Below are 14,012 nucleotides of genomic sequence, written 5' to 3'. Positions count from 1 at the left end.
AAAGAAGACAACAAAAAAACCAAACCAAACCAAGCCAACTCAGTATTTGGGGTGAGGCCAGAGCATCCCTAGCTTTTAGGGTTTTTTTTTTTTTTTTTTTTTTTTTTTAACTCCCCAGCTGATTCTAATTGTAGCCAGGCTTGAACTCCATTTGGAACTGTAGTTCTTTCATTGTGTCTAGGACAGCCCACATCTGTATCCTAGGAAACTTCTGATTCCAGGCCTGATTTACTCAATCAGAAGCTCTCGGGACAGATTCTGGACCCTCTGGTACACAAGTTGTGTGTATGTGTGTTACAGGCTTCAGGTGGCTCTCATGTAGCTTAAGAACCACTGACTCTGGAGAGAGGTACTTTTTGGAATTTCGTGTGTATTTGAATAATCTGGTGATCTAGCTCAAAGATTCTGAGTTTCTGACAATCTCTCAGCTGCTGCTGCTAATCTCTTCAGCACACTGAATAGCAGCTTCTTTCTTTGTGGAATTATCCAGGCACCACATGAAAGTAGATGATCTTACCTGTCAGTCATAGGTTTCTGCACAAATTACACTTGTAATTTACATTTTCTTCTCTGGACACTGCATATTAGTTCTTTTAATCCTTAAGAAAATCTTTTTTGGATTTTGCCTTGACAGGGGCCCAGTGACCATGGACTGAAACCTATGAAACTGTGAGCCAGTATAAACATTTCCTATTCTTAAGCTGATGTTCCTCAGGCATTTGTAATAATGATGTAAAGTTCACACAGAACATTGTTTCTCTTCCCTGCCACAACCTTTCCTTACATGTCTACACCCAGATTCTATAGCATCTCTACCCAGGACCTCATTTCCATCCTAACTGAATCCTTTGGTTAATCGACACCTTTTCGTTTTAATTGTTCACCATATATTGAAGAGCATAAATGTGATCAGATTCAAGATTGAGTTAAAAAAACATTCAGATAACTATGATGTCAGAATGCTTGTTTTTCTCTCAGAGTACACACCGTGGGGAAAATTTCCTAGAGTTACTGATCCTGTTCTGCTAGACCTTGCCTTGCTATTTCTGCCTATGTGGGTAGAGTAAGGAGGAGTGTGTATACTCAGTTCAAGTTTGGGCACGTTATTCAAATGTAACATTGTTTTCTGTACTTGAAATAATACCTCTCAAAAAAAGCAAATAACTTTTTAAATAAGCTTTTATTATAAAATATAAAATATCTGGTAATGATTTTTTAAAATTTTCGTTACAGTGTTAACAATTTAATAATCTGTGAGAAAGCACCACATTAAAAAGATACATTCTTAAGAAATCATCTAAAATGCATATGCTAAGATGATCTAATAGTGATTACAACATTGGCAAAATCATGAAATTCAGGAAATTTTTTTTATAGTCCTGGAAATCCAACCTAGCTCCTCACACATGGTCGGCAAGGGCTCTACCCCTGAGTTATACTCCCAGCCCCAGAAACTTTTTCTCATCTTGGGCCTAAATCAGGAGTCTCAAACCTAAATGTCTTTAGGAAATACAAACTAGACGAACAGTCTGATACAGGAGGGAGTACAGTGCAAACCTGGGAATGCATGCCCAATTGGAAGACTCCAAATTTAGACACTTTCGAAACATTATGTACACCAAATAAAACAACTATGGTAAAATTGGCTGTGTAAAGTACCAGTTCACTACTCTGGTCTACGTGAATATCTGGCATTTCATGTACCTAATTCTCAAATGGAAAAAGATAGGAGATAGTACTTCTCAAAGAATATATATAATATATACACGTGTGTGTGTGTGTGTCTGCGTGTGTGTGAAGGAGAGAAAGAACTTATGCCACTACTTCAGTGGAATATATTAAAAACTCTAAGAAAAGGTATTTTGCTCTTTGAATTAATCAATTTAGGCAATTATGTGAAAATGTGCATAAAACATCTGATTAAATTTTAAAAATAACCTACTTCCACAATTTATTTGGGAAAAGTTAGCTATGCCTAAGAGTTAATTAAAACTATGTCAAAATTTCATATTTTTTTACCTATAGAGAAATCACATACATGTTTGTATGTTATTGCTTAATAATAAACATTTATATGAAAAATAAAGTACTGGTTTTACTAAAGCCATTGTTCAGAAAGTATTCAATCATATCACCTCACTGTATACATGGTACAGAAAATCATTGCAATTCAGTTAACAGTAAGTTTAAATTTTATCTTCAAAGGTATTTGTGAAAGAACTTCAGGAGGTTTTGTACATTCAGTTAAAATTGAAGATTCTAGTCTGACATATAAAATTGCCTTAGCTAACAGCTGTTCTGTGTTAGTTTGTCTCATAGAAGTCACTACTTGGTCTGCCATCAACGCATTCACATTAATAATTTTTAAATAGTTGTGAAAAATTAAGTTGATGAAAGTATTACAGTGACAAACTCTTTAAAAAGGCTGCAAAGGCACATTTTAATTCACATATACTTAGTACACTGAATACATATTTTTAAATAATTCATGACAACAAAGATTTCAAACAAACAAAACTCAAATACACTTACTTCACATGATACCCAAAAATACTTTTTACTTTCTTTAGCATTTTAGTTCTCTGTTAGAGAAGTTAAACACAAAAAAGCACCAAATCTAGTCATAATTCTCCTTTTAAAAAAATTAGTAACTGGTATATAAAGTTTTTCTGTAAAATAATGTTTACTATTTTATTGTGGCTATTGAATTTGGAAATTCAAAATTCAAAACTGAAATAAAGTCAGATGTTCAGCAAATTGAAAATTAGGAATACAAGAAAATGTTAGAGACACCATCATTTAATGCAGCAGGTTAATCACTTCCATTTTTCATGAACTGAAACTTTCTTTTTAGTACTGGGGATTAAACAGGGACTCTACCACTGAACTAAACCCCAGTCCTTGTTTTGAGACAGAGTCTCACTAAGATGCTCAGGCTGGCCTGAAACTCTTTACGCAGTTGGTATTACATACAGGTGTACACCACCATATCCGGGGAAGTGAAAATGTGGCACATTTTTCTAACCTACTTTTTAGTAAAATTTTAAAGTCTAGCCCAGATAAATTCATCTTATTTATATTTTGGCAATCACTTTAATTATTAAAAGCATTGTCTACAAAGCAGTCAGGATTTTTAAGAATTCAAAGGTAACAATGATTTTACACATCACAAGTATTTCTATGGCAGAAAATTAATTAGAGTTGAAAACCAACTAGAAGTTCATTACACATCCAAAAAAGAATGCATATATTTCTCAAATCAAGTTAATAGCAGAAGTCAAATAAGGGTATACAGTACAGACTGATACATGACAGTCTCAGTTTGTTTTAGCAATTTCATTAAAAACCAATAAGTTGGGGCTGGGGATATGGGTCAGTGGTAAAGTACTTGCGTAGCATGTGTGATGCCCTGAGTTCAATCCCCAGCACTAGAAAAAACAAAACAAAAAACAAAACAAAAATAATAACAACAACAAAAACAACAAAAAAAGTTCCCATGAATACATTTATTTTAAATTAATAAATTAGTCATAATTGAAAATGTAAAGTTTTCATAAATAGTAATAACAGACTAGATATTGAGTATATGGGATTCCTACAAACAGTAACACCGTACTTTGAGATTATTTAATTCAAACATTGTTTTAAAATTGCTGAAATGTATTTAAAATTTGTAAGTGACTGATCTGTAACACTGAATTCCAGACTCTAGTGCTTTCTGCTTGTTCTTCACATTGTCACAGGATGAAAATTCCTTTTGTAAGAACTGCTCATTAATTGCATAACACTGTGATCCAATCAGCTGGCATATTTACGGAGGAAGCGGTCAAATGCATCATAGATGGCTTGTCTAAAATTAAATATGGAAGAAAAACTAAGTTATTAGCAAAAAGGGAGTGGGGACAGAGGACACTTTTACTACAAGTATTTCCAAAATTATCTGTGGTTTCCAAGCTGATCTCCTTTCCAAACAGCTGCAGAAGAGGCAGGGATCTGGGTAGGGCAGGGTTTGGATCCAAGTAACTCTCACAACGTGAAAAACCTCAGATGTTCAACTGCTGATGTCTCCAGGAGCATCTTTTTCTGAAGTTGAGGTAGGAGGATCATAAGTTCCAGGCCAGCCTCAGCAACGGGGCAAGGCCCTAAGCAGCTTAGTGAGACCCTGTCTCAAAATTAAAAATATGCTGGGGATATAGCTCAGTTGGTAGAGTGCTTGCCTCTCATGCATAAGGCCCTGGGTTCAATCCCCAGCACCAAAAAATAAAATAAATAAAATTTTAAAAAAGATAAAAAGGACTGGTAGTAAAGTGGTGGTAAAATGGACTCAGCAGTAAAGTGCTCCTGGGTTCAATTCCCAGTACCAAACACAAACAAAAAACAAATCAAGCCAAAAGCCAATGCTAGGTTATTTCACAGATACTCAGGCCATTCTGAGAAAATGCTACGGTGGGATGAAAATTGAGGCACCAAAACAAGTCTTACAAAACCAGTGTTTCTTCCCATACCCTGAAACACTCTCCCACTGACATACAGGCTTATGTATTTATTTTTTTGGACTGGGGATTGAACCCAGGAATGTTCTACCTCTAGTGTTTTAGCCCCCACCCCCCACCCCTTTTTTAAAAATTTGAGACAGGGCCTCACTAAGTTGCTGAGGCTGGCCTGGAACTTGTGAGCCTCCTGCCTCAGCCATCAGAGAAGCTGAGCCACCGTACCTTGCGTGGCCATGATGGTTGAAGAGGGCAAAGCCCCAGTAAGGCCTCCTCTGATAGCCACGTAGGCTTTCTAGCCCAGTTGTCTAGAAGAAAAAGTAAAAGGGCACCATGGGAGAGAGGGAAAAACACCTCCATGTGAGGTTTGTGGAAGACAAAAAGGAAATAAGAGGACTAAAATACACCAAAAAAACTACTTTTGTATTTATTGAGGAAATATACCCCAAAACCAAACAAACACAGCAAATAACAAATCTTCTTACCTGAAGAGTCCTTGTTTAAAAAGATAAGCACTAATATGACCGCCTTCTAGGTATCGGATTTCACAACCAGGCCAAATTTCTTGCAGACTCCGAACTCCTGTGCGTGGAATGTAGGCATCTTCCTTGGCTTGTACCACTATAATGAGGCTCGGGTCAACTGGAACTAGGAATGGGGTTTCGCATGTTAAAAAGCATTAAGATCTTTACATAAATACCCTAGATCATATCAGAAAATAAACATACCACACAATACAATAAGTGAAACATCAGGTGTTGGGGGCTGTGCCATGTTGACCAAGCCAGAACGGCGCCTGATCACATCGGCAGTGAGGAGGTTAACTGACATAAGCACACTCAGGTGATTTATAGTCCACGCACACAATGTATGCGCATGTGTTCTCAAGCACTCCTAATTCTGCCTGCTGGGACATCTAGCGTCTTGCTAATCTTTGCGTAAGAGGCGTGGCCCTGCTCTCCGCCTCCTGGAGGTGATATAAGTATAGGCGGAGCGAGACAGCGCAACACACAGCAGCTAGCAGAAAGAAGCGCAGAGAAGCCATTAGCAGAAAGAAAGAAGCGGCTAGCCGACAGAAGCAGGGAGTAGGGACAGTGGCGGAAGGCAGATTGCAGAGCGGAGAACTGAGACGCATCACTAAAGCACCTTAGGTAGACGCACCCTTAGTTCACAGGATGCAGGATGCACCAGTAAGAGGCAGCAGAACTTAAGTGAGGCGTAGCAAGTCTCTCTTCCTCTAAGCTCTAAGCAGAGCCTGTCCTTCTCTCAAAGTCTCTCTCTCTCTCCTCTCAAAGCAAGTAAACCTCATTTCCTCTATCCTCTATAAACAAACAAGCAAGAAAGCAGTGCACTAAAGAGAAAGATAGAAGTAGCTCAGTTTCCAGTCCACCACCCATAAGACCCGTGCAAATTGTTGCTGCAAGCGGTGACAAATATCCACGGATTTTGTACCGCAAAGAGCCAGCGACAATCAGGTATAATTTTTACTTAAATATCAACTATAATATGTCACCATTACTATAATAATTCAGCTCTAACACAAAATATTCTAAGGATACAAAATCCAGCGTGTTTTATTATTATTTTTTGGTGGTGGGGATTGAACTCAGGGTCTCATGCATGCGAAGCACATGCTCCAGCACTGAGCGACACCTTGGCTCTGCCAATGTATTTTCATTCCATTTTTGCAGTACTGGGGGTGGAACCCAGGCTTTCACACATGCAAGGCGAGTGTCTACCACTGGGCTACATCCTAGGCTTTTAAAAACATCATGAGACAGATCTTTAAAGTGCTAAGTCCAGTCTCAAACTTTCAATCCTCCTGCCTCAGCCTCTGGAGTAGCTGGGACGACAGGCAGGCATTATGGTGCCAGGCTCCAGTGTATTTTTTATGTTTTAGTTGATCATCAGCTGTTTTGTTGTTGCTGTTACCAGGGAATAAACTCAGGTGTGCTTTACCAGTGAGCTACCTCCTCAGCCCTTTCAAAATTTTATTTAGAGGTCGGGTTTCACAAAGTTGCTAAGGCTGGCCTTGAACTTGCAGTCTTCCTGCCTCATCTTCCTAAGTGGTCCCTTTTTTTGGTGGTGGTGGGGAATGAACCCAGGTCCTTCTGCATGCTAGGCCAGCACTACCACCTGAGTATGTGCCCAGGCCTCCAATGTATTTTTTTTAATAAAGAAGAATCCCTTAGATTTTCATGAATAAAATGATACATTTAAAAGACTAATTTGTCATTGACAACACATTCTGAAGTCAACAAAAAAATATATCTTTGAAAATATAAAATTGTAAAGCATCCTTAAATATATTTCACAAATATTTACACATCAGGAAATAGTCTTGATTTTATATAGAAATTAGTACCTGAGAAATTTGCTACATGAGTACATTCGTCCATGACCCCTTTCATAAATATCAAAGATTCTTTTTGAAGATGGTTTCTTCTTTGTTCTTTGCTGGGTAGGCGGTGTGACTGAGGGCTGTGACCTGGGTAACTACTTCTGTTGGTTCTAAGTGTTCGAGCCAAGCACTCTATCTTAGAGGCATCTTGCAACAACAGTTCTTCTGATGAAGCACTGGGAGAGGTTTTACTAGGACTGTGGCTCTCGGCAGGTTTCTGGGACACAACTTGGTCTGCCATATCTAAATTTACAGTTCTGGAAACCAGATTAAGGTTAGTCAGCTTGTCTGCACTGCCAGGGAAGCGTTTCACGAACTCTTGTCCCATTTTGAAGGAATCTGTCTGAATATAGGAAAGAAAAGAAAACGTTTAATGTAAGATAGGGTTTTATTAGCCAGGCACGGTGACACATGCCTGTAATCCCAGCAGCCTGAGAGGCTGAGGCAGGGAGGATCACAAGTTCAAGGGCAGCCTGGGTAACTTGGTGAGACCCTATCTCAAAAATAAAGGGGTGAGAATGTAGTTCTGTGGTAGAGCGCTTCTGGCTTCAATCCCAGCACACGCAAATTAAATCAAACAAACGAGTGGAGAAGAGGAGGAAAAAAGTGCATATTTGTATGGTTTGTATATGAACCAACAATTCCCTAAATGAATGAAGGGTAATGTAGTGGATTATCTGTTCAGTGGAATAAGACTCAGGTCAATGTAAGAAGGAGTAGTAGACATCTTTTTGTTCATTCATTCATTCATTTATTTAATGAGACTGGGGAATGAACTCAGGGCACACCACCCCTGAACTACATCCCCTTTTATTTTTTGAGAAAGGGTCTTGATACACAGCTGAGGTTGGCCTCAAATTCGTAATCCTCTTGCTTCAACTTCCAAAATCACTGGGATTACAGGTGAGTACCACCACACCCAGCTTATCATTTTTGATGCTTGAACTATATGACTTATTATATGAATATAACCTATTTCAGAACTAAGGAATTAAAAACTGGTTCAAAGCAAGTAAACAAAAATACCTGACATCCTATTAACAACAACAAATCACATCCACAATTATAAGACCTAGAAGTGCAAAGGGTCCTAGAATTACTCAGAATGGTACACTGACAAATGTAACTTCTTTTCACTGGGAAAACACAAATGAGAGAACAGTTTATTACTGTGAACTGGCTCAGAGACGAGAAGTAGTGTGTAAGAATACATATCCATTGCAGATGACTGAAATGTATGAATTTCCTTTAAAGATACATGTAAGTTTTCTCAGAAGCTTTCAAATGTAGACATCTTTCGGATAACAGGTATACTGGGACACAAAAAACTAAACAACTAGTAGGTGAAGCTATTTTGTAATAAGTAGTTTTGTTTTGTCCTTTTTTAAGATACTGGGGATTGAATTCAAGGGTGCTTACATCCCTAGTCCTTTTTATTTTTTATTTTGAGACAGGGTCTCACTAAGTTGCTCAGGGTGTTGCTAAGTTGCTGGAGTGGCCTTGAACTTCAGATCCTCCTGCTCTCAGCCTCCTGAGTTGCTGGGATCACATGCACATGAAGTTCTTAAGCAAATAACTACTGTTAGGGAATATACAAGGTAGACCAGCTCCATAAGTGGGAGGTTCATTGTGACATAATTAGAAATAAAAAGTTCTCACTGATAGTAAAAATATTCTTTTGCTTTTGGAAACCTCAAGACTCTGAATAACTTTGAAACTATGTAAAAATTTTTCAGATCATGAAAGGAATTGGTTATCCTTGAAGAATAACAGGGAATCAATTCATTCTCATTTGAACTGCAAAGAATCAAGCATTCATTCTGCTATCCTATATGAACTGAACTCTAGGTAACCAAATAGTAGATATGGAAAGTTCTATTTTGTGAAAGTATTCAATACATGAAAAATAAATGAGATAATTAGAATATGAGCATTTTGCCACCCTCGAGGAATTAAAAGATACAGTCATTAAGCATCTGTGGAGGCTTACATTACAAAAAAAAAAAAAAAAAGACAACTAAAGATTATATGCTTTGTGAATGAAATCAAAACCAAGTTTAATAAAGCCTTTAGCTCCAATTGACAAACTTGAAGGTTATATAAAAAGAGTATGCTGATACTACAGAGATGCAGCCACATCAATGTTCATAGCTGCTCAATTCACAATAGCCAGATTGTGGAGCCAACCTAGATGCCCTTTAACTGATGAAGGGATAAAGAAACTGTATTTATTATATATATACACACAATGGAATATTACTCAGCCATAAATAATAATAAAATTATGGTATTTGCAGGCAAATGGATGAAATTGGAGAATATCATGATAAGTGAGATAAGACAATCTCAATCTCAAAAAACCAAAGGACAAATGATCTTGTTGATAAGCAGATGATGACACACAATGGGGGGTGGGAGGGGGGCAAGAATGGAGGAAGGAGAGACTGTATAGAGGGAAAAGAGGGGTGGGAGGGGTGGGGGGAAGGAAAAAAATAACAGAATGAATCAAACACCACTACCCTATGTAAATGTATGATTACACAAATGGTATGCCTTTACTCCATGTAGAGAAACAAGATGTATCCCGTTTGTTTACAATAAAAATAAAAAAGAGTATGCTGAAATGAAACATGACATGAAATCAGAAAAATCTAGAACATGACAAATCTACAAGTCCAACAGCCAAGTTCTTTAAGAAATTAATGATAAGGAAAGGATAGAAGGAATTTATTAATTAAAAGACATGAAACTATAGTGTCTAGGGATGCACATTTGGACAATAAAATTATTTAAAAATAAAAGGAAATAATTACTATTAAAACCAGGATAATGATTACTAAGAGTGGGGGAAAGAAGACCTGTGTTTAAGATACATGAAAGGGATTTCCATTGGATGGTCAATCATTGTATCCTGTGATCGAACCCAGGGCCTCATGCATGCTAGGAAAATACCACTGAGCCACTTCCACAGCTACCTTTTAATACATGTAATAAGGCAAACACAGGCTTTGCAAAATTTTATTTCAGAATGAAATATTTTTTGCAATACTGAACCCAGGGCCTTGTGCAGGCTAGTCAAGTGCTATACCACAGAGCTACATCCCCATGTATTATAATTACATGAGATTCATTATGCATATTTGTTTGTGCACATAATTTGATCAATCTCCTTCTCTAGGACCTTCCCTTTTCCTTCCCTTCCCTTGATCTGACTACTCTACTCTGCTGTTGTGCCTTCTATTATTATTTTAATTAGTGAATTATAATTATATATAAGTGGGATTGATTGTGATATAGTTGTACACGAACATAGAATAATTTGGTAGATTTTGTTCTTTTATTTTGAGACAGGGTCTTGCTACATTGGTCAGGCAGGCCTCAAACTTTTGATCCTCTTGCTTCAGAATCCCTGAGGTTAAAATGAAAATAAATAAATAAAAATTAAAAAAAAGAATTAAAAGTTAAAATAGCATGTATGTTTTTTAAAAATTTGCTATATTCTTTAAAAGCTGAATCACTAATCTCAATAACTTGGGAGGCTGAGGTAGAAGGAACACAAGTCCCAGACCAGCCTCAGCAATTTAGCAAGGCCTTCAGCAACTTAGCAACACCTTGCCTCAAAAAATAAAAAGGACTGGGAATGTAATTCAAAGGTAAGGTACTCCTGGGTTCAATCCTCGATACCAAAAAAAAAAGGGATCACTAAATGTACAATCGACTTTTCCCCCAATGTTATGATGTTACGTGGAAATTAAGATACTTACTCCACAGTATTCAAGCATATGAATAATTTCTTCTTCATAAACTGTCTGTGTATAATACTGCTTTTCCAGCTCCCTCCAATTAATTGATTTACTCAATACACCCTAAAATAACAAACAAAATTAAGATCAAGCAACATCATATTTTGCGCAATATTTTTATTAATTACTGTATAAAAAAAAGTTAAAACAGCAGGCTTGAGACTGCCTGTCCTTAGGCCTGCATGTAAGGCTGGCCGTGCCTGGAGTCTGGAACTTGGGGAGTGAGCACTCCATCACCCTGACATCTGACTGTCCCTAGAGGGTAAGAGTGGTCACTGGGCCCAGGCTGTTCACACAGGCAACGTAGCTTCTGTGTAACACTGCTTCCCTTCCATAGTTTTGGTTTTTGCTAGGCAGCAGGTTGACTTGCTGACTGTGTGAAGCCCTGGTCTTCCAGCTCCAGCAGGACAGCACTTTGCATGCTTCGTCACGACCTTCCGCTGGAGGAACTGACCACAACTGTGTTTCCGCTGTTACCAGCCTGTGCCTCATGCTTTTTCCTTCTGTTAATTTTGTGTTGTATACTTCCACTACCACTATGTCTTAGTCACAAGTACAAACACATGTTCTTCTTTTTGTTACTCCTTTTAGTGAAATCAACAAACCAGGGGGTGCTCTTGGGTCCCCCCACACCAATTATCTTTAATTACATATATAGCTATCTAAACATTAAGTGCGATTAAATTACCGTTGTGAAGACCCCAGATGCCGTGGACCAAGACAGACACGGAATCAATGGCATGGGCTTGGGCCAGTTGGATACTGCTAAGGAAGCCATCTGTAACATATCAGCAGTCAGTTTAGAGAGCTTCTGTTTAAAGTTCCTATTTATTAAAATGAAAAAATATTTAATACTAAGACGCACTTTCTGAGGTACATAGTTGGTAAGATAAGACATAAACATAAGGTCTGTAAACACTCATGAGCATGTCGAGTGACTCTGTACTCCCAAAATTGTAAATTCAACCATAATTTCCTCCTCAGAAAGCAATGAATATAACAGGTAATTTTAAGAACGTGTAGCTGCTTCCCTGAGGCCTGCTTTCTACCGAGTGAGCACAGAGGCTGGGTGGCTGGCTGAGTGCACTCACAACTGACGAACTTGTTCAGTACTGCAGAGTCACCCAGGCAGCCTCACACCAGGCATCTGGAGAACTACAGAGCAGATTACAGGGGAATACGACACGATGTAACGTGTAACAGAAGGGAAAGTTCCTTTTGGTGGGAGGAATCATAGAAGGCTTCAAGAAATGGCTGGAGTGTTTCAGGGCAATGAGATGGGGGTTTGGATTACACAAGGAAGTCAGTATGTTCACAGCCAAGATTGCAAAGAAGCACAGTGTCTAGTAAGGGAACAGTTTATTGGATGGTCAATAAGCTTAGTGGCCAAAAGGGTGAATGAGATTGGCAGGGCTGAAAAGATTAATCAGGATCAGATTAGTGGTCCCTTTGTTGTACAGGGAATTAATAAAGAGGTCTGAATGAAGGAGTCAGAGAGGTGATTCAAGGAAGCTAATGTGGCAACACTAGTAGGGAGGGATATGAATCTTTTTCTACCCTCAGTTTCACTATTTGGTAGTTATAATTTTTATTATTTTTTAAACATTTTGAGACAAGTTCTAAGTCGTTGATGAATTTGTAATCCTCCTGCGTCAGCCTCCTGAGTCACTGGGATTACAGGTGTGTGCTACCATGCCTGAATTGGTAATTGTTTTGAATGAGTTGTTTTTGAACTTAACTTTTTAATTCAAATGACCTTCAGAAAACTTTATGTACTTGAGACATTCTTGGCCCTCAGTGAACCAACTGTGCTTCATAGAGAAAATGGAATGTTAATTAGACAAGTCATCATAGTTCAGGGAAGAAGTACTAACGAGAGAAGCAGCACAGCCTGTGGGTAAGCCTGGGACTCAGCTTCTCACAGGAAGTGCGTGTGAGCTGGGACCACAGGCTAGACTGTTGCGGTGCTAGGTGAGGGCATTGAGCGGCACTAGAGTGTTAGCACTGGGGACAGTGAGAGCTCTGTGTCAAAGCAAGCTTCTGGCAGGTTCTGGGCAGGGGAGAGAAAGGACAGACAGGGAAAGACCACGCTAGTTATGGTGTAAAGGGTATCTGTTACAAGCAAGACTAATGAGAGAAAAGACTAGATACAGCTGGAAACCAACGAGGAGTCCAGGACACACTGGAAGACAGTGAAAGGTCAAATATGTTGGGGGAGCCAGGAATCAATGAGAAGTATTTTCTAACGGAACATTCACACTTGGCAATTGAAAAGTTAAATTTTATAATCAATTTGGATGAAATAGTAAATCAAATATCTGAGCTACATGACGTAGTACAGTAAATGTCTACATAAATCATACAAAAAAATTAAACTGTCACGTCAGAATTTGAATGAATGTTTAAAATTTGTTCTGACTTTTACCAAAACTAAAAATAATTCTATAATACCTAAAGTGAATTTTAAAAATAACCTGATTCCCTAGCTCTCAAAACAAATCACAATGAAGTGTAAGTTGAAAGGAAGAGGCTTACGTGTCCTCCCATGGATATTCCCGTCATTCCAAGAGGTCCGTAACCTTCCCTCTCTAGCCAGTGCAAGAGAGCCGCAGATTCTAAAACAAGAGCTCCTCCCATCACAAAAAGGTCAGACACATTTTTTAGGCTGGACCTCCTAGCCTCATAAAATAAGGTAGAAAATGATTTATTTTATTCACTTATATTTTATACTATTTACATTAGCACCCAGTTTTCACGTTTTTCTTTTAAAGAACTAGACAACAAAGAAAAGCATGGAATAAACTGATGGAATGAGAAAAAAAATGGAATAAACTGATGGAATGAGAGTGCTGCTCACATTGTTCTATATATTAATCACCTAAATTCAATCTTTATTGAATTTCAACTAGCTTGCTCTACCTGTCCACTTACCTATTTATTTTGCAGGACTGGGAATTGAACCCAGGAGCACTCTATCACTGAGCTATATTCCGGGCTGGGGATATAGCTCAGGCGGTAGAGTGCTTGCCTGGCGAGCACAAGGCCCTGGGTTTGATCCCCAGCACCACAAAAAACAAAAACACACACACACACACAGAAATAAAAAACAAAAAACAAAACTGAGCTATATTCCAGTTGTTTTAATTTTCTTATTTTGAGACAGAGTCCCACTAAGTTGCCCAGACTGGCCTCGAACTTGCCATCCTCCCGTCTCAGCCTCCATAGGTTTACCTCTGGGCTCTACCCTCAGGCCTTTTTTGAGAAAAGCCTGGCTAGTATTCCCATTTTATAAATGAGGTAACTGGTACTTAAAAAGGC

At 38.4% G+C, this 14,012-nt stretch overlaps 1 protein-coding gene across 5 annotated transcripts in view; it reads right to left on the bottom strand.

Moving 5' to 3' along the window:
- Nucleotides 1–1,161: 1,161 nt before the first annotated feature.
- The window catches only part of ABHD18 (abhydrolase domain containing 18), a 36,936-nt gene continuing 24,085 nt past the window's right edge, over nt 1,162–14,012 (bottom strand). For 4 of the 5 annotated variants that reach the window (XM_079153691.1, XM_079153695.1, XM_079153693.1 and 1 more), the window contains 6 exons: nt 13,230–13,368; nt 11,383–11,472; nt 10,656–10,757; nt 6,856–7,234; nt 4,976–5,138; nt 1,162–3,850 (listed from right to left, as the gene is read on the bottom strand). In XM_079153691.1, coding sequence (XP_079009817.1) covers nt 3,799–3,850; nt 4,976–5,138; nt 6,856–7,234; nt 10,656–10,757; nt 11,383–11,472; nt 13,230–13,368 — 925 coding nt within the window. In that variant the 3' untranslated portion in view covers nt 1,162–3,798. Of the gene's footprint in view, nt 3,851–3,873; nt 4,084–4,975; nt 5,139–6,855; nt 7,235–10,655; nt 10,758–11,382; nt 11,473–13,229; nt 13,369–14,012 lie in introns of those variants that run through there. The other variant, XM_079153692.1, reaches the window with a different exon arrangement.

The sequence above is a fragment of the Sciurus vulgaris genome, assembly GCF_902686455.1.
Source record: "Sciurus vulgaris genome assembly, chromosome: 9".
Classification (NCBI taxonomy): Eukaryota; Metazoa; Chordata; class Mammalia; order Rodentia; family Sciuridae; genus Sciurus; species Sciurus vulgaris.
The sequence above is the reverse complement of the archived record's forward strand: the minus strand, read 5'-3'. Positions and strand labels throughout refer to the sequence as shown.